This window comes from Pezoporus flaviventris, unplaced genomic scaffold (assembly GCF_033815535.1).
Source record: "Pezoporus flaviventris isolate CSIRO_AGI_PZ_B2104156 unplaced genomic scaffold, CSIRO_AGI_Pfla_v1 ptg000121l, whole genome shotgun sequence".
Taxonomy (NCBI): Eukaryota; Metazoa; Chordata; class Aves; order Psittaciformes; family Psittacidae; genus Pezoporus; species Pezoporus flaviventris.
Genome location: NW_026892669.1, coordinates 2,308,331 through 2,331,989, shown reverse-complemented (window position 1 = coordinate 2,331,989; position 23,659 = coordinate 2,308,331). Strand labels below are relative to the sequence as shown.

The following is a 23,659-nucleotide window of genomic DNA, read 5'->3' as shown; positions in this document are numbered from 1 at the left end:
ACTGCCCTGGACTTCAAGAGAGCAGACTTTGGCCTCTTCAGAAACCTGCTTAATAAGGTTCCATGGGATATAGCCCTAGAGGACAGAGGGGCCCAAGACTGCTGGCTGATATTCAAGGATCTGCTCTAAGCTTAGGAGTGTTGTGTTCCGACTAGAAGGAAATGTGGCAGGAGGGCCAGGAGACCTCCATGGATGCTGAGAAAACTTAGAGGGGAAAAAAAGCAGCTTATAAAAGGTGGAAACAAGGACAGGCGGCCTGGGAAGGATACAGGGATGTTGTCCAGGAAGCTAGGGACGAGGTTAGGAAAGCGAGTAAGTTTGAAGAAATGTAGGATAAATAGTAACAATAACATACAGGAGTAGGAGTCCATTACAGTACTGTGAAGTCTTAAGTTATCTTATGAATGCAAATACATATCTCTGTCCACATAGAATAAAACCATAAGTGGCAGCGTTGGCACACTACAAAACTAAGTCTCAGATTTCTCAAGTCACGATAGTGTCCTGTATTTGGGATACTTTAAATATGTACATGGCTCCGGAGCTTCAACAGTTTAAATTCCAGTTCTATAAATCAAAATCCTTTAATGGTTCTGTTCCGATTTCCTCACTCTTCCTCGTCCATCTTTCCAGATTTGATGAGAGAGGGATTGAAGTGTGGGTTTCTTTTATAATAATTCAGTGTTTCTCATATTCCAAATTATTGTACAACAGCAGATATTGTCTCATTCCTTTCTGTAAAGGTCATATGTTGTATCAGTTTATGAATATTTTCAGGATTGTTTATTCAGTAAAGGCTCTCTTTGCTGTTCAGCTGAGCATACTGTTTTGTTTGAAAATGTGGAAGGACATTTATTTTTTTTCCGAACCCATCAGTGGTTGTTTGATTGTGGAGAAGCACTTTTCAGATATTTCTGGTGGACAAATAAATCCTGGTTTGACTGAACCCAAACAGTTTTACAGAGGATGCTTTTATTATTATCCTGTATTGAAAATAGTAATAATAGTTACTATTACATTCTTAGCTTTGTGATGCCTTTATGCTTTTGTCAAGATCTAATATAATATTGATGCTAGTTCTGTGGCTAGTTGTGAAGGGGATCAGCATGTTGGCATACATACAGAGTGTGTTTTACCCGCACCCATACCACGCTGGGCATGGCTCATTTCTTCTGATCTCAAAAGTTAAGCAGGTTGGGGTTTGGGTCTGGTCTTGGGTTAGACGATCATACAGGAGGACCACAAAGATTTTCCCTGAAGCTGGACAGTCATGGGGTAGCCTGTGTCTTGTACCTCTTATATCTTTTCTCTCAAGCACTAAGATGCCTTTTGTTAATAGCTGAGACGTGTTGGTACACATGGGGAGATGGATAGATTGGAGAAATCATCTCTCAATTGTTTGAACTCCTGAGACAGTTTTTCCACGGCTGAAATGATGGAAGGGGTGAGATTATCTTCGAACTGTCGGAGTTGAAGAATCACTTCATCCACTCTTGGCGGTGCTACGTCATGCCAAGTTATTGATGCCAATGAGTGGGCATATGATGACGGTGCATTTTGTGTAAATTTGCGCCGCATGGGTTGTGTACATTTGACTTCATCTGGATCTCTGGGTGCATTCCCGGCATCCGGCCTTTGATAGATCATCTCTACAATGGCTGATTCCCTCAGAGACTGGATGCCTTTCTCTAGTGTAGTCCACTTGGCCGAATGGCTCATAACATCGTCCTTGTACAGAAACCTTTCTTTCACAGCTGCCAATAGTTGCCTTCAGAGGCTGAGAGACCATTTCTCTTTTGCAATTGCTTTTTCAATTCCCCCTTCCCTAGCAAGTGATCCCAGCTGCTTGGCTTCTGTACCTTCTAGTTCGTGACTGTCGGTCCCATTGTCCCAGCATAGGAGCAACCAGGTGGTGATGTGCTCCCCTGGATGGCGGGTAAAATCTTTTCGCATCTTTCATAGCTTGGTTGAAGTCTGGGGTCAAGAAGTCACCTTTTCTTCTTCCTCTTCCTCTGATTCACGTAATAATAGCTCTTGTTCTTATTCAGTCCCGTGCAGTAAGTGCATTGGTTCTTCATCTTTCTTCACTGTACGGGTTGCTCTTTGTGCCTCTTTTTTGCTTTTCCCCTTGCGTACAAGGGCAACCGATATTGGCACGAACTGGTCCTCTAGTTTAGCTGCCGTGAATATCATTGTGGTTGGAGTGGCTGCACTATCTGTTGTCAGGGTTGGTGCAGCCGCTGTGCTTGGGATTGGATTAGCTGTGTTGTCTGTTGTAGTCAGAGTTTGAGGAGCTGTGATGCTTGTCACTGGGGCTAGTGTAGCTGCTGTGCTTGGAGCTGGAGTAGCTGCGCTGTCTGTTGCTATCGGGGTTTTTGTAGCTGCTGTACTTGTTGCTGGGGTTCGTGTAGTTGCTGTACTTGTAGTTGGAGTAGCTTCGTTGTCTGTTGTAGTCAGAGTTTGAGTAGCTGCTGGGCTTGTCACTGGGGCTGGTGTAGCTGCTGTGCTTGGAGCTGGAGTAGCTGCCGTGTCTGTTGCTGTCAGAGTTTGAGTAGCTGCTGTACTTGTCATTGGGGTTGGTGTACTTGCTGTATTTGGAGTAGGAGTAGCTGCGTTATCTGTTGCTTTGCCATCAGATCCAAAGACATTTTTTTCCCTTTGAAGGTGCTGGATAGTGTTGAACAGGGCTCTGGAGGCGTAGGCCTAGCCCCAGCACGTTGCCAGGATTTGTCCCTTTCTGGTATGATCAGGATGACAACACACCTCATTTGAGTGTTTTACCAATTTTTCTGGATTTTGCACTTGTTCAGTGGTGAAGTTCCAAAGCACTGGAGGGGCCCACTGGCCTAGATACTTGCCCATACTATCCCACACACCCTGCCACTCATGACTGTCCAGCCTCAGGAAAATCTTTTGGTGGTCCTCCTATATCGTCATCTAACCCTAGACCAGACCCAAACCCAGTTCTGTTTAACTTTTGAGATCAGACAAAATGGTTGTGGGAAAGAAACACTCTATGTGTGCCAACATGGTGATCCCCATCACAATCAGCAGGCAGGTCTCAAGGGTATCCAAAGGACACCTAGCTGTATGGTTCATTTGATACACTGGAGGGAAGGAATGCCATCCAGAGGGACCTTGACACACTTGTGATACGGGCCAATGCCAACCTGTCATGGTTCAAGCCCAGGCCGTAAATCCAAGGCACGCAGTCTTCCCTCCCCCCCCCCCCCCCCCCCGCTCCTAGAGGTACAGGGAGGAGACTCAAAAGAATTTAACTCCCACGGGTTCAGATAAGAACAGCCCAGTAACTAAGGTATAACACAAACCACTACTGCTACCACCATTAATAATAATGATAAGGAAAATAACAAGGGAAGAGAATACAATACCACTCATGGAAGCCCAGCCTGACTGAGCAGTTACCTTCCGGGTAACTCCCATTTACATCCTGGGCATGACGTGCTGTGGTATGGAATACCTCTTTGGCTCGTTTGGGTCAGTTGTCCTGTCTCAGCTTGCTCCCAGCTTCCCCTCCTCCCTGACAGAGCATGAGACTCACAAAGTCCTTGGTCAGACTAAACATTTGAGAAGTAACTAAAAAGATTGGTGTTATCAGCGCTGTTCCCAGGCTGAAAGTCAAAAAACACAGCACCGCACCAGCTACTAAGAAGGAGAAAAAGAATGACTGCTCCTGCTGAACCCAGGACACAACCTTATGAAGTTTAACCATGACAAGTGCAAGGTCCTAGACCTGCATCAGGGCAGTCCCAGACAGAGCTACAGGTTGGGCAGAGAAGAGATTCAGAGCAGCCCTGTGGAGAAGGACTTGGGGGTGTTGGTTGATGAGAAAACGAACATGAGCCGGATTCACTGTGTGCTTGCAGCCCAGAAAGCCAACCATATCCTGGGCTGCATCAGAAGGAGCGTGACCAGCAGGTCGAAGGAGGTGATCCTGCCCCTCTCTTCTACTCTCGTGAGACCCCGCTTGGAGTATTGTGTGCAGTTCTGGTGTCCTCAACATAAGAAGGACACGGAACTGTTGGAACAAGTCCAGAGGAGGGCCACGAGGATGATCAGGGGGCAGGAGCACCTCCCGTACGAAGACAGGCTGAGAAAGTTGGGGCTGTTCATCCTGGAGGAGAGAAGGCTGCGTGGAGACCTCATAGCAGCCTTCCAGTATCTGAAGGCGGCCTATAGGGATGCTGGAGAGTGACTCCTCATCAGGGACTGTAGCAATAGGACAAGGGGAAATGGGTTTAAACTAAAGCAGGGGAAGTTAAGTTAGATATAAGGAAGAAGTTCTTTACTGTGAAGGTGGTGAGGCACTGGAATAGGTTGCCCATGGAGGTTGTGAATGCTCCATCCCTGGCAGTATTCAAGACCAGGTTGGACGAGGCTTTGGGTGATATGGTTTAGTGTGAAGTGTCCCTGCCCATGGCAGGGGGGTTGGAACTTGATGATCTTAAGGTCCTTTCCAACCCTAACCGTTCTATGATTCTCTGATTCTAATTTTGGGATAGGAGGTAGTCTTCTATTGAGAGCCTGACACCATTTTTGTGTGCTTAGAAAAAAAAGCGCGTTAGCATGCACCTGTTGCTTAGGTTATCTGTAACCGCTTGGAGAGTGTCATGGTTTATGCACGGCTAATAACTCTGAAACACACAGCCGCTCACTCACTCCCCCCCATTCCTCCTCCCGCTCCTTGAGGGGGATGGGGAGGAGAATCAAAAGAATGTAACTCCCACAGGTTGAGATAAGAGCAGTCCAATAACTAAGGTATAACACAAAACCACTACTGGTACCACCGATAGTAATAATGATAAGGGAAATTACAAAGGAAGGGAACACAATTGCTCACCACCTTCCAACCAATGCCCAGCCTGACCCAAGCCACGATCTGGGCCTTCTGGGTATCTTCCCCCAGTTTATATACTGGGCATGACATGCGTTGGTATGGAATACCCCTTTTCCTAGTTTGGATCAGGTGTCCCCTGTCTGCTTCCTCCTGGCTTCCCCTCCTCCCCGGCAGAGCATGAGACTGAGATAATCCTTGATTGGAGTAAGCATTACTTAGCAACAACTGAAAACATCAATTTTGTCAGCATTGTTCACAGGCTGAAAGTCAAAACCACAGCACTGCACCAGCTACTAAGATGGAGAAAATTGACTGCTTTAGCTGAACCCTTTGGCCTTGGGTCAGGGCATGGTGAGAGCAGGCTGTTCTCCTAAGGTGGTAGTGGGAGTTGTGTGTGGCAGCCAGGCAGGCATGGGGTGGGGGTGCAGACCCATGGGACTCCGACCTGAGGCTCAGAGCAGGTCTGGTGACAGTAGTCGGCGTCAGCTTACAGGCCATCCAGCAGCTGGAAGACCGTTTCCCTGTGAGGAGGTTGAGGCTGAGGATGCTGTGTCAGTTGTTAGTGTCAGGATCAACATCATTGGACAGCAGCGTGGCTCAGGCAGACACCAGGGGAGCAATGGAGATGAAAGCAGCTCTTGAGAGAGGTGGAGGGATTCCCCACAAGCCTTCCCACATGGCGCTTTCCCACAGGGCTGTTTTCCCAGCAGCCCAAGCCAAGGCTGTGCAGCTGTGCCACACCAGTGCTGGCCTTGAGTGCAGGTGGCCGAGCCTGGTGTGGCAGGCAGAGGTGGCACTCAGCCCTGGCACACACTGGTAATGGTGTTCTTGAGGATCTTTCTATGAAACACTTGCAGGGCATTGTCTTGGGTCTTATTTTGACCCACATAACTTTGAATTACCTAATGGGGGTGTCATGCTCATTATTATCCTTGGAAAATGCCTATTTCTGTTAATTCAATTTATTTGGAAGTTTGAGGCAGCTGATGCCTTAATTAAGGATTTGCAGTTTCCTGAGAAAAATCCCATCTTTGAATTTTGGTATAGACAGATAGTCAACACTCTACCTTGTAACTCTTAAGTTCTTAATAGTTCAAAAAAGTGATCTTGGGATCTTAGGTTAAATAGGGCTCCTGATACACTAAGACTTGTGCAGAGAAGTTCTTGGAAAAATTCTCAATTTCCCTTTAATATTTTGCAATCATAGATACCATGATCCACGTTTCTGAAAGTAAGGGCCTTGGTTCTGTATTGATGTTATTGAGCCTCTTTTGCCCCCTGCCCTGTGAAGGGGTGTTCAGAGTGCAGGCGTAGCCCCAGCCTCCACTGCTGTCCAAAAGATTCGTGTTCTCTGCACGTGCAGTGTATGTACACTTCTAAGGAAATCCATGCTGACAAATCTATTGAAGGACCAGGTACCCAAAAGTAAGTATTTGGCTTCTTCAAAAGTGTTATCTGGGTGTAGTAATATTGAAGAACTGTTTTCAACTCTGGGCATCTGAAGAATTTTCAAGACATAATTTTCAGCCCGCTGTGGGATATCAGCTTGGTTGCGGCAGGAAGGTTTTGTTACAGACATGGATATCTCCACAGTTCTTCCTTTTCACTTGTATGAGAAAATCAAATATATTTATGTATTCAAACAAAATAATTCTGATTTTATGAGGTAGTAACTTTTTTTTCTATTTTTAATATCTGCCACTGGAGTTGAAGAGGTAAAATACCTGTATTGACCACAGGCAGAACAGTTAGCTTCTCCCCTGGTATTAAAAGTAATAAATTAGAATTATACTTAGCTTTGAGATGTAATATAACAGATAGATTGCTTTAGCGTGCTTTCTTAGTATCAGCTGTAGGTATGCATCACAGTGTCCTAACACCTTTGCTTTTCTCTTTCAGAAATACCCCGTGTTACCATATCTAGTTTTAGTATTGAAACAGTTCCTGTTACAGAGGGACCTTAATGAAGTATTTACAGGTGGAATCGGTTCTTACAGTCTTTTTTTAATGGCTGTCAGCTTCCTTCAGGTAAGCTTAATGAAATCTATTGATGCCATTGGTGAAAAAGGATGTTATATTAAGAAAGAATTTGATCAGTCCTTAAATTTAGTCATCTAAGTGCTCCTGTTTGTGGTTTTGCACCCTCTTTTCATTTAAAAACAGACAACATCCCACCTGTCTTCTGTTCTTTTTCTGATACTGGCACTTTCGGTATTAGAGGTGTTTGGAACATCTGTTAGTGTATCGGTACCAGGCACAAGTGTCATTCATGGTAAAATAACTTGACTATTGTATGGTTTATTTGGAGCAAGCTAGTTAGATGCAGCTGTCCTTTATAAGACTTATTTTCCAGGTCTGACACCCTGGATGTGCTTTAATGAATGCAGTGGAATTTTACTATTTTGTCTAGGGTTTTAAGCTGAAATCAAACACATTTTACAACTTTCTCTTAAATCTAAGAGAACAAAATGCATGAACTAAATTTATATTGTTGTGCCTGGGGGAGAAAAATATTGTAGAAATATGCAGTAGCCAGGTTTTGGCTTTATCAGATTCATTTATTTTCTTGTACCAAATGTCATTGTGTAACTGCGTGTGCATTTGTATGTCTGTACTTTTCAGACTGTAGTTACTTTTAAACCTGAACCTTGAGCTGGAGCTTGGTGTTTGCTGAGTGCTAGTGCAGTTGCTTGCTGAGCACAAAAGAAATGAAGACAACAGGCATATCTTTTTGAAAGAAACTAAAATCTCAGTCTCTTCCAACCCCAATTTTTCTTATATTGACTAATAGCATCTCCATTTGCTCTGCAGAAGAAGCAGTTAGGTTTTGTATCTGTTTAAATTATGAACTGGTTTTGTTCATCATCTCTCAGGTTGCATCTTAAAAGCATAGGGGATCATTTACATAGCTGTGAATGTTAGAAGCCTGTATTTGTATTCCAAACCCAGGTTTGTGAAGTGTGGATATATATTTATGCACCATTAGTGCTGGAAGGTCACTTACTGAACTGAAAGTTCAAATACAGAAACATTAATACTTGATAGCCTTATTTTTAAGAGGTATTAGTTTATAAAAGTTTTTATAGCATCTTGTTTTAAAGATTTAAAACTTCTTTATCAAGGAAAATATATTTAGACAAGTTTGCTTTATATATTCTGGTTTATTATTTTTAATTGTATTTAGACATGCTTGCTGTGAAAAAGCAAAGGCACTTAAAGGTACTTGAAACTTGAAGTCTTAAGAAAATTATTATTTTTTTTTCTCTCTTCTCAATAGCTACATCCCAGGGAAGATGCCTGTATGACCAATGCCAACTATGGTGTTCTTTTAATAGAGTTTTTTGAATTATATGGACGTCACTTCAATTATCTGAAGACTGGAATCCGAATAAAGGATGGTGGCTCTTACGTTGCCAAAGATGAAGTGCAAAAAAGCATGCTGGATGGCTACAGACCATCAATGCTGTATATTGAAGATCCATTACAGCCAGGTATCCTCATAAACCAACACTTAACATACAAAAATTATGGGAATGCTTAATCTAGAGGAGTTAAATCTCAGGATAGTAGAATAGTAGAATGACCACCAAAACCCAAACAGAAACACCTCATTCGTGTCTTTGAACACAAGATGCACTCAGAACACAACAGTGTTCTTTAAGACACGTTCTTAGTAAATTACCATGTCAGCCCAGAGTGTGCCTGTGCTACATAAGTGCTACATGTAAGTGCTACATAAATCCATAGTGGCTTCATTCTGTACTATTACCTTTATGTTAAGGTTGACTGTTGGCTTCAGTGGGGTGGCTTCTGGAATGGCGAGTCAAGTGCTGCTGAAAGAGTTAATGTATTTCTGATCTAGAAAAATGTTATCCAGGACAGTCCTGTTACATGTGTGATATAAGCAGTGCAGGATTTTATGTTTTCTTATTTTTTGATTCATGTATTGCGCTTTTACCCAGAGAATTGCTGTTTTGAACCTCTGTGCATATAAATATCTATATTAAAAAAAAGCTCTTTTGAATATCTATGCTCCAGTAGTCCTATTCTACAAGAGGTAACTGCAGTGAGTTGGGACGTAAGGGTAATTTTTAAAAAATATCACTGTCTCTTGTCTGAAAGGAGATAACTACAGTTTCAATCTTATTTATTTATTTAATTGTATTCTTACTTTAAGGTAATGATGTTGGGAGGAGTTCCTATGGTGCCATGCAAGTGAAACAGGCTTTTGATTATGCCTATGTTGTTTTGAGCCATGCAGTTTCCCCAATAGCTAAATATTACCCTAACAACGAAATGGAAAGGTAAATTTTATGAGTCTAAATCTCAGATAGAACTTGCTTATATTTTTGTGTGTCTAAAAATTAATCATGTTTTTTTTTTATTCTTTTCCCTCTTTTACAGTATATTAGGTAGAATAATTAGAGTAACACAAGAGGTGGCCGCATACAGAGAGTGGATATCAAAGCAGTGGGGAATGCAAAGTAGGGCGGAGTCTTCATGTAACGGTAAGTTTTGACTAAGCATGGCTGATAGTGGGAAGCTTCCTGCATGTTTTGATCAGATTTTGCTGTTGCTTTTGCCTCACATGAGGCAATGCATGCATTTTAATATGAATTCACTTTTTTGCTTTTCCTATTGTTCTTATCCAGAAGATGTAGATTTGTATAAGAGTAAAAAGGCCATACCATGTCTATCTTTATTCTACTGCAGTAGATGTGGCCAGCATATATTATTTGTTTTCATTGCCCATCTTCTGACTTCACCAGCCAGTCGCCAGCCTCTTTTGGTGTAGGTGTATCTGCTGTCTGGAAGTTTTAAAAGTAAAATGAATTCTAACACCTCCAGTTAATTTTAGAAGGTTGCCTTCTAGAAGTCTTCTTTTGTTCGGGGTTAAGGAGAGATGATGACACAACTACCAAGTCTTTAGGCTAGGATGGGATTTTGTTTATTTTTTTAAAGCTTTTGTTAGTGATTTCCCTCACTGTCCTTGTAAATTGAATGTGCTCCTGGACCATTTGTGTTTTATCAGTCTGCAGACCCTTGTGGCACTGCTGTACAACCTGGTCATGGCAGACAACCACTGTTCAGTCCCACAAGCTCCAGAGTAACACTTGGCTACCTGATGTGATCTATGTATTAACCTCCGTATGCAAACACAGCTAGTGAGGCAGCAAGTGTATGCTGTGTAAATCAGAGGTAACTCCTGGGAGTCTTACGTAAGATAAAACAGTAATAAAATAACCCTGTATCAGGAAGATAATGGTGGCAGTTACAGTAGTTGTCTTGTAGGTTTATTTTAGATTTAAGTTCTGATTTTTCCTTTTTATACTTAAGGTAGAAGTTAGTGAGATATGAGAGTTCTGTATCTCGTATTTTCAGTGTAGGGTTGCTTCAAATAAGCAACCAGGCTTATTTGAAGTTCTTATGACACTTAGCAGCTCCAGTAGAAGAAAAATGGGAGCTGCTGAGTACTGGGCACATAGGAAAGGAATTTAAACCTAACTGAGTGCTGTTGAAGTGTGTCATGAATCAGTCTCATCACGCAGCACATCTGAACTTTGTTACTACCTTCTTCCATCTCTTTATCTCTCTAATTTCCAGCTTGAACTGTTGGTAATGCTTGGTGGTTTCCACAGTTTATGTTAATGGATCTTCTTGGGAAACCACTGCACCATCTGTGAGTTGTTGGCTTGCTGCAGGCAGTACATGCATACAAAACATGTCTGCATGTATTAAAAGTATGTACATGTGCAGATGTCTCTACATGTCCTGCTGGATATAATAGATATATAATACCTGAGGGGATATATTAAAAAAAAGCAACATATTTTAGTAGTTACTGTGTGGTGATGCTTCCATTTTGCTTTTTAATAGGTAATGGAGTAACCTTGATAGTAGATACTCAGCAGCTAGACAAATGCAACAATAATCTTGCTGAAGAGGATGAAGCACTATCAAAACCTAGAAATAAAACTTCAGAAATACTTAGTAAACATTCTTCAAATTCTTCATCAGGTCCTTCATCATCATCCTCTACACTGTCCAGCTGTAGTGATGTAGTAAGTACTGGTGGTTTTCTGATTTTTTTGTTTTGTTTTGTGGGGTCTTTTTGGTGTTTTTTTTTTTGGGGGGGGGGAGGGGGTGGGTGGTTGTTTTTTTTTCCTGATCTTTACTTCCACAGAATACATTTTGAAAGCTTGGAATCCTAGTTAGTTATTTCATCCAGAATCCTAACTTGCATAAGATGTTACCTCTTATGCAATTTCTACACATGTAAGTTGCAGTGTGTTTTTGACACAACACATGTATAAAGTGAATGCAGCAGATAGAGTTACATAGCCCTCTTTTTCTCTGAGAAAACTGTGTTTAAAAAAAAAAAAGCCTTAAACAATGTTTGGGAATTTTATTTAAAACCAAAAGCTAAATCCCAAAATCAGAATCATGCATCAATACATTTTTAAATCTGTTTTACTCAGTAAGATTGAAAGAATTTTAGTATCTAATAAAATAAACACATTTGAATTTTTGTCTACTGCTAGCTTTATTGGAAAACTCACTAATAGAAACACTCACTAATACTTTACATTTTCCTGAAGGATTCTGATGGAACACCGTGCAAAACCTCTAAACAGTTGAGTTGTCGTCAGTCTACCAAAACCAGAGTGGGGTCACAAGAAGTGTCACTGGAATCTTCCCAGTCAAGTGGGAAAACACAAAATAGCCAAACAGCCAATACTTCCAGCAACATGAACAAATCTCAGGTTTGTGAAATGTTTGGAGACAACAGCTGTATAGATCATTTAAATATTGCATGTCCTTCATGGAAGAGTAGCTTGTTCTGGAAAGGAAACACTGTTTTTGACCTTCCCTTCATTCCACTAAAAAGATTAAAAGTATAAACTGTTTAGTTTACACAGAGGACTTTGCAGCAGGGGCTTTCCCAGCCTTAAACTAGATGAAATAAGATTGACTTTATTTTGGGAAACCTAAAGTTGCCAGAAGCATACAGATGTGCTGCACCCATTTCCTTTGTATAGAAAGCATATCAGTCCAGTCGTGACAGCAGAATTTGAGAACTAAAGAGACATGCCTACACTTAGTGAAAGACAGTTAGTAAAATTGTATGTTTCAAACATGACTGGCAGCTGATAGCTGTTAGTACTTGCTGAACTGTCTTTCATTAAGGGCAATGAAGATTGCTTGCTGATATATAAAATTCCCTCTTTTTTCCCCCTAAATACAAATATCTTTATGATGAGGCCTACCAGAGCTCATGCATTTAAGGGATTTCTCATTTTGAGGAATGCTTCTATGACAAATCAGTGATCTGGAAATACTATATGCCTCTATATAGAATATACTTTGGATACATGCAGTTTACATTTTTATAATTTTTCAGAATTTAAGACTTCTTTAATATATGGAAAATAGTCTGGAATCTTCTGGAATATTACTCCTGAAAAGTAGTGCTGGAGACTTTCCTCCTACTTGCTGACAGTCTCTCTCTAGCTAGTACTGAGTTTACAAGCTAGGCCTTGGATATACCATGAATGTGTGTTTGTGTTACTACACAGAGCTAATTCTGGTGCTGGAATGTGCAAATGCACGATCTGAGATACTCTACATCTGTAAAAAGATGTGGTATAAAATTAGTCCTGGCCTTAAAAGAATCTTGTCATAATTTTGCACAGAAGATGAGATTTGATTAGTCTTCATCTGTTGTCTTGGATTGTGGTGGTCTGCTTCTGTAAACCATTTTTTGATCATTGCAAAATCGGAGCAACAGAACAGTTCGATCCTTTCCAAAATTCAAAATGCTCTGCTCTTCTTTCTTGACCTGCATGGATTTGGGTCTAGAGATGAGCATTTGTTTGCAACCACCAAAGTGAAAGATTTGTGGTACTGTGCTGTCCTGGCTTCTGTTGCTGTATCAGTTGTTTCAAGTGTAATGCTTTCATGAGTTAACGTCCTCATTATCCAGAAATAGGGTTGTGTAGTTGCCACACTTTTTTTCCTTTTAGCGCTGATTTACCATGTTCTCCTTATTTCACAGCATGGATCTGCATGGTTATTTTGCTCTTCTAACAAAGGCTTCCAAGGTCCAATAAACTCAAGCCACAGTACCTCAGTCACAAACAAACATCAAGGCAGCAAATCACACCATCACTTCTTCCATGGCAAAAAGAGGAAGCACAAGAGGGATGCAGCCCTTTCAGACCTTTGTAGATAGTTGCCTATTTTATGACTGCCTTTCTGTGTGCAATGATCTCATGCTACAGGATAGTTTGATAGTGACTCCTTGGATCTCTTCCAGAGCTTCAGACTGTTGCTGATTAGCAACTGCAATTTTTTTTCCCAGCTCACCAGAGAACAGATCATGAAGACTGATCACTGCAAAAAATGCTAAAAAGAAAAAAAAAAGAAAAATATAAAAACAACAAAGAGGAAAAGGCTACTCATTTAATAAGTCATATGCTAAAACAGGGTCATTTAAGATATAAATGCTTCAATGTAAAATAAATATATTTCCCACCAGCTCATGCTGACCTGTAGAGGTAGTACTCAGTGTGTCTAGGGGTTGGTAACAAACAAATAAAACACACAAAATAGGGGGGAAAAAAGGCAAAAAGTTGTATTTTGAGTGAAACCCATCCTTTAAAGGTGAAAGTAATTTGTGCATGATTTTCTTATTATTTTTGCATATGCTTACCATTTTATTGTGTAGGTATACATAACCATATAGGAAAACTGACATTTGTAATAGTGGATTTGTTAATACTTTTTATATAGCATTACTGTTTAAATTGTAAACATAAATTTTTCTCAGGATTAGTTTGGAAAATAATCTGAATTGTTATCTTAACATTCATATAAAGAGACATTACTTGTTATATTGCTCAGAATTTCTTTTCTTGGCATTTAAACCATTTAATAGAACATTTGATCTGCAAAAGCTGTTCCTCTGCAAGAAAGGCTTATGGTGACAAATGAAGTGTACATGTACTTTGTGAAGACACTGAGTTTGTCATCTTGGAGAAGTAACCTTCACCTTGTTTTCTAGAATGACATCATTTGGATGGAGTCTTGGATGACATGGTTTAGTGTGTGGTGTCCCTACCTATGGCAGTGGGGGGTTGGAACTAGGTGATCTTAAGGTCCTTTCCAACCCTAACTATTCTATGATATCAGGCAATGGGGTTTTATAGTTGCATCCTTCTTTTCCGCCCCTTAGTGGTCTCTCCCCAACCCTCTCTCTTTTTTTAAAGAAATATAAAGCCACTTGGGGGGGTGGTGGTGCTGTTTGGTTGGTGGTGGTGATTGTTTTATTCTTGTTTGTTTGTTTAAAAAAACCCACAAAGGACAACTAGATTTGTTAGACATTTGCATTCCTGGGCTGCTTTAATCCCGTTCCTCTTTGTGCCTTCCACTCCCCCTTCCAGGTATGGGGCTTTTTGTGTTTTGTATTTTTGCTAACTCCTGTAGGAGATAACTGTTGAAACGTTAAGTAAATTTTACAATTAAAGTATTTTTTCTCACTCCCTTCTGAGGCATTTTCATATTTACACTTAATTATTTAAAAAAAAACCTACTTCAAATAATAAAATATATTTTGTACTGCCTTAAAGACCCAAACCTTTTGTATCTCATAGTATTTCTTGTTGAGCTAGTTATCATTTAATTTCAGCTCTGCATTTGTCCAGTTCAGTTGCATTACAAGTCTAGGTTGCAGTAACTGATGCCATGAATGTGAATGAAGTGTGTAATTGCCCTCACACACAGGCATAGATAGCTTGGCACAGGAGTTGGGACACTTCAGTAGAGGAAAGTGGCATTTACTTTCACATACTTCTTTAAAGAGGAAGGTGTGCACTCAGCATACATGGCTGTATTTAATGCAGCTGTTCTGGAGATGATGCTTTTATAAAAAGTACTATGAGCTTTTAGAAATGTTTTATATTATGCATTTACAGAATACTACAGGCCAACATGACCCTTAATGGGCACTAATGAGTGCAGTGATTTTTAAAATAAAATAATGCTAAAATAAGACCAGAACTGATGTCATCACTTAATAAACATTTTCAATGTGCTAAAGTGGTTTACTTCAAAAAGGAAAATATATGTATTCAAAAAAAATGGAAAATCATAACATTTAGTCAAACACTAAGCTTATAAGTGACATTAATTTGACAATGGTTTGGTGTTCTTTTAAAAAAATTTTGATTCATATTTTAATTTGATCATATAATTTTATCAACAAGATGCTCAGCTTTTGTTTATAGAAACTAGTAAAAGTTGTACCACATTATGCATAATCACAGTATTGTTTTAGATTCTTGTGAATGTGTAGACTTCTATTCACTGCTTAGGGAAAAATTATTTATAAATTATATTAATCCAGTATTGTTAGCTGCTATTAGCAAAACTGTTCTAAAACTTAATACTTGCAAAGATCTGTATTGCATTTCCCACACTGAAGTGTTTTTAAAAGAATCGCCCTCATTGTTGAAAGCAAATGTACTCTTAGGGTGCAGATATTAGTGTTCCAATAAGCATGTAATAATTTTAAGGTGGTGGTAGTGGGAAGATAATCTTGATTCCATTGAGAATCTTAGCTTTGCCTCAGTTTATGGTTTTCATAAATTTAATGGAAAATAGCTTTTCCTGAACTGCTCAAGTTTCTTTTTGGTAAACAGTATCTTTCTAAAAGAAAAAAAATATGAAGGAAAAATTGTATTTTACATTTCCTCAAGTGACCAGCATTGTATTAATAAAATACTGTATATCTTGCAAATCTTTATTTAAACAGAACAGTTGAACTGTTCATTTTTCAATTTGAAGTAAAATACTTTCAAGACCTTTTAGTTTGCCTGCTCATTTGTCTTGTAGATTTCATCTCTGTATTCGACTCAAGTCTAATTCCTTTTTGAGTTTCAATACTTCTGTGAAGATTTTGTGAATATATGAAAAATAAATGTTTAACTACTGCAGTTTATCACCATTCTTGATGCTTACCCTATTTTTTTCCTTCACAGCACTGTATGTGGAAAGAGCAGGCTACCTTTGCAGCCTTGCTGCTGGTAGTCTACCAAAGATCATCTGAAATACATAAATAAGCTGAAATGTTTATGTATCTTCCATTTGACATTAGCTTGATTTGTTAAAGATTTTTTTTATTTGTTTGTTTGGGGGGTTTACTTAAAAAACAGTTCAAAGGGTGTTTATAGTTAAAAGATGTGTATTACTATTTTTTTTAATTCTCAGTCTTCTACCTTGTGGCAGAAAAGAAACTGAAATGTATGGAAATCTTCCTGTTTGTAAGATGTGATGTGATCCTGTTTTCTAATCTCCATGTTCTGTGCAGCTTCCTTGGAACTTACAGCTCATGTTTTTAAATATTTATAATAAACTTGTTTTCCTAGAACTTAATCTTTAGAAAATAGTAGTCCAATGGCTAGTGGCAACTTTTTAATGTACTTTCAACATGGACCTTTCCCATTTTGCATCTGGAGTCATCATGAATGCATCCTAAATATTATGTGAGCAATTGGTTGGAAAGCAGTGTCATCTTGAAAATGTATTGCAAATAAAAGCAGCCAGCCCCAAAGAAGTGGTAAATGCACCATCCCTGGCAGTGTTCAAGGCCAAGTTGGGCAGAGCCTCGGGTGACATGGTCTAGGGTGAGGTGTCCCTGCCTATGGCAGGGGGGTTGGAACTAGATGATCCTTTCCAACCTGAGCTGTTCTATGATTCTATGGCATCTTGATGGATGTTAAAGCTCACGATAGATGTTAAAACTGAATGTGTGACTCCAACTTTATTTCCTGAAGAGTAAAAGCTATAGGAGGTTACAAAGCATGTACTTATTCAAGAAAGGAGTATATTTATCTGTTTAGGGCCTATAACAAAAAAGAACATTTACTTCCTGTTAAAGTGAAAAAAGTAGCCATTATTTATTCTGCCAACTCCTAGAACTTGATTCTTTTGCTTTATGATGCAAAATAATTTTTGAGGAATTAAGTCTACTGTCTTCAAACTGTTTGTCTTGAAAATGCAAAATTTGAGTGCTTAATTTTCTACCTAATGTGTGTGTAGTGTTTCCATAAGTTTTCCTCAAAAATGTTTTCCAGGTGCAGTGACTTAAATGCAAATGTGTCTTGACTATATTCCCATGAGTCATTTACCAGCAGCTGACAGATACATATTCATGGTTTCATCTGTAAGTTGAAACCAGCTTTGCAGTTCTTATGGTGCTCAATTACCTCATGGTTGTAGATTTTTCCTGTGCCAAAATTACTGGGCTCTTCCCCATAGTAATCTGCTCTGAGCCTAATTAACTGATTTTCAAAGGTTGGTTGTTAGGATGTTTGAGGTGATCCCAGAGAACTTACCCAACACCAAGAATCCTTTGTAAGTTATTTAATGGACAATGTCCCGAGTAACACAAGAATTACAATTCAAATGGCCTTACTGGGTCTTTACAAGCCCAAAGTTTGTGTCAAGTATCTACTTGAAAAGGAAATAGGAATGCAAGAGCTGGAAAGTGGCTGTTGCGCATTTGAGCACAGTAGTGCTAAACAAAATTAATCCACATGTCAGATTACTCTAAAATTTAGATCAGTCAATTTTGAACAGCTTTTATCTTAATTATTGGTCTATTTAGTGATTTCCTCACCATGACCATTTTATTGATTTGCGGACTCCAAAAACTTGTAACAGAAATGGGATGCCTTTGGCAGACACCTTGACCATACAGTTCAGTAGGCCTTTATTGGCAGTAGCCAGCTTAAAAATACCTGTTCCCATTTGCTCTTTCCTATAGCAGTGCAACCAGTGGGGAAGTTGGATATATATGAAATGGGGGGGGGGGGGAAGGAATGTGAATCTTTAGTCTGTTGTAAATTAATGTGTAAAAGCTGATAGGATCCTGAAAATCACTTACATACACAAATAGTAAAGGAAGATGAAGAAATCTTGGAGATCCTCTGCATAAAAATCCTTTGGAGGAGCGCCGTCTTTCTGCCTTCCAAGGTGAGTGAACAATGAGGTGCTGTGAGTTTTCTGGCTGTTGCAGATTATTTTAAGTTCTACTAAATCTCTCTATATTTTGTGTTTATGAAGCAATTATCTATAAGAACATCTTGATTCAACAAGTAAGCCTCTGTTAGCACGAGGTGCTGTGTTAGCATAGAAATTGGGAGCTGTGTAGCTTGAAGTCCCCATTCTCTGTGACATGATAGCCTTAGTCCTTATTCTCTAGAGCATAACAGAAGCACCTAGGGTCTACTGCTTATAGGATGAGTTATGTGACAGCCTAGCAAGGTAGAAATCTATTGGGCCAACTTGGCAACAAAAGTTACTTTTAAGGTGACCTGAAGTTAACTGCTTTCATTATAATATTAAAAAGCACACCCACACATCGAGAAGAAGCTCGACCAAGTGAAGATCCCATCCCCCATGCAAGAGAGTGACACTGCAGATATTATAACTGTATGCAAATCACTAACCAATCATTGTAACTGGGAGTGTACTATCTTGTAATTTTTGTGTATATATATATATATATATATATATATGAAAAACAAATAGTTGGTTGGTGACAGCCAACATGGTTTCACTAGGTGACCTTTCTATGATGGGGCTACACAATCTGTGTCATCTACCTGGACTTGTACAAAGCGTTTCACACTGTCCCACTGTCGTGGTTTAAACCCAGCCGGCAACCCAGACCCATGCAGCTGCTTGCTCACTCCCCCTCTTCTTCCCCCCGCTCCCAGACGGATGGGGTTCCGCAGAAAATATATGGACTCAGTCAGAGATCAATATGATCAGACAAAAACCGTTTATTGCAAAGCCTTAACTCCTTAAATGCTCTTGCTTGCAAACACAGTGATTTGGCGTATTATGATTGGATACATGTCTTGAAGACCCTTAGTGACTAACATGTAATTGGTTAAGCACAGGTGTGAGAACTTGACCTTGAAAGCTTGCCAACAGTCCACAGTTCTCTTAACTCGGTGAATTCCAGCTTCTTCTTATCTTGCTTGCTTAAGCTTCCTTGGGCCTCTCATGGCCTTGCTGTATCTTTCAGGATTATTGAACACATCAGAGTTCATGTACCAAATATGCATTCTCCTGTGAGAACACTGTCTCCACATCTACCCTTTATATCTTTTGTATGACCGTACTTGAGCAGGGGATTTGGGCCAGATCATATCTCCAACAAATGCCAACTACAGACTGCTGGGCCTGCCCTTTTTCTCCTGTATGGCTCTCTGATAACAGGAGAGGGCATCCTTCACATCAAGGTCTGGCATGGCATGTGTCCCCACAGCTCCACACCTGCTGGGTTGCAGCCAACAGTGGAGCTAAAGGTTCTTCTTGGTGGCAAACACAGAGGCCAACCCAGTCTTGCCCTTGACTGTGGTAGCAGACATTTGGTCAACCTCAGTCCTTGCACCTTCGCTACTATGGCAAAGCACACACAAATTTACATTAGCAGAGTAACTATTACAGGGTGCAGCAGCATGTTGAAGATGCTGATGGCAGCGAGGGACTAGCCAAAGAAATTTCTTACCAGTGGAGTTCTCCCACCCTCTTAATTTGCTCCATCAGCTGCTTTATAACACTACCATTGTATTAGAATCTTTCTAGCTTTTGCCTTAGCGTTTTCTAGCAGCTGCTGCAAATTTGCATGCTCTAACATCTCTTTTACAAGTGACAAATCCATACAATACAAGGTGTACTTTCTTATTAGCAACTAGCTAGTAAATACAGGTGGTTTTGTACACAAAATCACAGCCTCTCATAATAGCTACTTTACAAGCACACATATTTAGGATGTTACTTTTCAGTTGCCCCCAAGTGATGTTTTCCAGTCATTCGTTTTTCTCTTCCTCTGTCTCATTCTGCTTGGGGTATTTATGGTCAGCTTCTGCAGGTGAGGCATCAGGTTCCTCCACTCATCTGTCCAGCTCATGGCAAAGCTTGACAAACTATGCAGGCAGCTGCCATGGACCTGTAGGTAGGAGGACACAAATATACACCCTCCTCCAGGTTATCAATTCTTGAGAAGTAGACAGGTTAAACTGCACATTTTTAACAGTCAAGGAGTTTGCTGTATCATTCTTCCCCCCCCCGTTTTTTTTTTCCAAAGTCACTCACCCTGCTTTGCACGGCTACAAACGCCGGCCTGCTCTGCAGCTGCTATAAATGCCTGCCTGCTCGGCAGAAGCTACAGCTGCCTGCCTGCTTCAGCAGCTACCGTAAATACCTGCCAGCAACCGCGCTTTTTCATTAACACTTTCGTGCTCAAAATGGTAAACTGCTACCTGTTAAAAAACTTTTACATGAACCCAACAACAAAAAATACACAGAACACCGTCTGCCCTCAACACACACACACACACGCGCGTATGTGGGATCCCACAAGCATGCTCCACACAACTACAATATTTTAAGCACAAAATCCAGACAATCATTACTCCCACTACAGTCCCACGTACAGAACATGGCACAAGGACCCTGTGGAGACTAACAGGAAACCAGCTCTGAGAAGCATCATTGCAGTGCAAGGTGTCAGGCTCAAATTTAGCGGGCGTCCCTGCAGAGGCTCTTCCTCCCCCACATCGCATGAGGCTTGGGCTTTTATACTGATCAAAATGCACACTCATTTCAACACAGGTGGCCAGCCTCTGTTGGAAGAAGTGGCCAGCAATATCTATAAAGGTCGCCAAAGGTCGATAGAGACCTGGACATACTTATATTTACCAACTTCTAGTACATGAGTATCACAGAGAGACTGTAGCAAATGAGTTGTCTATGGGGTCCCAAGTCCACGGTCTACTGCAGTCCGCCTGATACCCCTGATAGGAGCATATGAGAGACCTTCCCACCACAGGTCTTGATCCAGCACATACACCACCAGGAAAGCACACAATACGTCTGCATCCCCCACCCATCTCGCTTCTCCCTTTACAGCTGTGCATTTAACATGAGGATCTGGGGGATATAAATCAGGCTCCTTTTCCAGATGAATATGCTCCAGGTCAAAAGGACCATCCAGGTCAGCATCAGAATTATCAGGCATCAGAACCTCGGGAGCAGCAACAGCAGTCTGATGGACGTGCACAGGCTCCTTCTCAGGGTCAATAGGGCCTGAGTCAAAAGGATCATCATCTCCGTCTTCGTAGCCGCAGTGGAAAGCCGCGGAGGTTTGGGGGGGGGGGGCGTCAGGGGACCAACGACTGGGCTCCACGATCTCATTTTTGACTTTAACATCTCTAAAATAGATCTCCAAATGACTAAAAAATTTTTCACAGTGTCATTGCCTTTTGTGACTGCATCCCACAATTTAACTCCTGCAGCATTCCACAAAGAGACCTCAAATGCGGCAGACTCATCAATCTCTGGATAACGCATCTTCAACCATTTCAACATTAAATTTAAGTCTGTCTCTTTAAAGGTTACTCCCTTCACCTTAAGAAGGACTGAAAATATCCATAAAACAGAGGCTTCTTCCTTAGCGATTTTTTCCCAAGTCCCAAGCTCAAAGGCTTCATTAACCCCCTGGATCAGCTCTTTTTCTTTACTCCAGAGCAATAGTCTTTTTGACAGATTATTGTCATACTCTATCCCTCTCGCTGAAAGGATATGCTGGAAGAGCTTAAGGATGGCCATTTCTTCTTTACTTAATTGATTCCCCATCCTAACCCTATTCCAGACCCGTCAGCTGTTACCTTATTTGCACTGTGCAGTGTCTTCCGGGCTCACAAGGCTCCGTTCTGAGGTGTCTACCTCCTGATCCTGGTCCTGCTGGATCGAACCCAGCCAACGTCCCTGCAGCTCCGCGTTTTCCATCTTCTTCGGTGCCACGTGCTTTAATTCCTTCAGTTTCAATATGAAAAATAGGGGGTGGCCCACTCTGGGCACCATTTGCTGCAGAAAAAATATAGACTCAGAGATCAATATGATCAGACAAAAGCCATTTATTGCAAAGCCTTAACTCCTTATATACTATTTCTTACAAACACTTACAGAGATTTGGCATATTATGATTGGATACATGTCTTGAAGACCTTTAGTGACTAACATATAATTAATTAAGCACAGGTGTGAGAACTTGACCTCGAAAGCTTGCCAACAGTCCACAGTTCTCATAACTCAGTGAATTCCAGCTTCTTCTTATGTTGCTTGCTTAAGCTTCCTTGGGCCTCTCATGGCCTTGCTGTATCTTTCGGGATTATTCAGAGTTCATGTACCAAATATCCATTCTCCTGTGAGAAATCTGTCTCCACAATGGGGAGGAGAATAAAAAGAATGTAACTCCCATGGGTTGAGATAAGAACAGTCCAGTAACTTAGGTATAACACTGTCGTGGTTTAAACCCAGTCAGGTAACTAGTTCGCTCACTTCCAGTGAGTGGTGCCGAGCTGACAACAATCGAGGTCCGTGTCCATCTCCCCCGCCCCCCCCCCGCGCCGGGGCTCTCCCCTTCCCCGCTCCCGGAGGAACGGGGAGGAGGATCGAGAGAGTGCAACTCCTACGGGTTGAGACAAGAACAGTCCAGCAACAAATCACCACCGCTACTATCAGCTAAAACAATGATAAGGGAAAATAACAAGGGAAGAGAATACGATACCACCGGCCAAGAAAGCGAGTTCCACCCGGAAGCCCCTGTCCTTCCGAGTAACTCCCAGTTACCCCCCACCCCGGGCATGACGTGCTGTGGTATGGAATACCTCCCCGGCTAGCCCGGGTCAGGCGCCCCGTCTCTGCTTCCTCACAGCTTCCCCTCCTCCCTGGCAGAGCATGACCCTCACAGAGTCCTTGGTTAGGGTAAACATCACTTAGCAACAACCGAAAACATCGGCTTCGCCAACACTGTTCTCAAACTAGAAGTCAAAACACAGCACTGCACCAGTTAACACAAAGGAAAAAACATGACTGCTACTGCTGAACCCAGGACATTATCCACCCCTTATTCCATACCATTCACGTCGTGCTCAGATCCCACATTTTCAATACACCATCGCTCTCCCACATATATACATCCATATACATACAGACCAAGAGGAAAAAATCATTTTCTTAGTGCATGGACCAATCCCTATAATGCTGCCGAGTCCATTCGGTCCATGATGTTCCAAGTTCATTCTCTGTTGGGATGATGGCTGGAGGGAAGTCAGGGCCAGTCGCTGGTGACCTGGAGACATCTAGTTGATGGGCTATAAAAGCATTACACAGCAGGCAACAGCATACAATTGAGTTCACTGGCTGTTTTCCCCTAAAATCAAATCCCCTTGAGGTATACATTGGACTTCCCCATCTTCCCGCATTACCCACCAAGTATATCCAGGTCCCTGAGCAAAAGCAATCCCACGAGTAGGTTTGCCTTTACCTGAAGCAGGAATAACCCAGACTGTCTTCCCCAGCAAATTCTTCATATGCACCACGGGAACTTTGTCCCCCTCTACAATATGTAAAAGTTCTGACTGGGCTGGGCCGGCCCTGTTGGCAGATCCTCTGGTGTTGACCAACCAGGTGGCCTTTGGTAAATGTGTATCCCAATGCTTGAAAGTTCCCCCACCCATCGCTCTCAGTGTAGTTTTTAACAGCCCATTGTACCGTTCGATTTTCCCAGAGGCTGGTGCATGGTAGGGGATGTGATATACCCACTCAATGCCATGCTCTTTGGCCCAAATATCTATAAGGTTATTCCGGAAATGAGTCCCATTGTCTGACTCAATTCTCTCTGGGGTGCCGTGTCGCCACAAAATCTGTTTCTCAAGGCCCAGG

At 41.2% G+C, this 23,659-nt stretch overlaps 1 protein-coding gene across 1 annotated transcript in view; it reads left to right on the top strand.

Moving 5' to 3' along the window:
* Positions 1-13,303, top strand: part of LOC133282378 (terminal nucleotidyltransferase 4B-like) — a 42,367-nt gene extending 29,064 nt beyond the window's left edge. The window contains exons 6-12 of the mRNA XM_061478400.1: positions 6,758-6,886; positions 8,136-8,349; positions 9,036-9,162; positions 9,263-9,366; positions 10,736-10,920; positions 11,458-11,622; positions 12,915-13,303. Of these exons, the coding sequence (XP_061334384.1) occupies positions 6,758-6,886; positions 8,136-8,349; positions 9,036-9,162; positions 9,263-9,366; positions 10,736-10,920; positions 11,458-11,622; positions 12,915-13,091 (1,101 nt within the window). The 3' untranslated portion in view covers positions 13,092-13,303. The remainder of the gene's footprint in view (positions 1-6,757; positions 6,887-8,135; positions 8,350-9,035; positions 9,163-9,262; positions 9,367-10,735; positions 10,921-11,457; positions 11,623-12,914) is intronic.
* Positions 13,304-23,659: the final 10,356 nt, after the last annotated feature.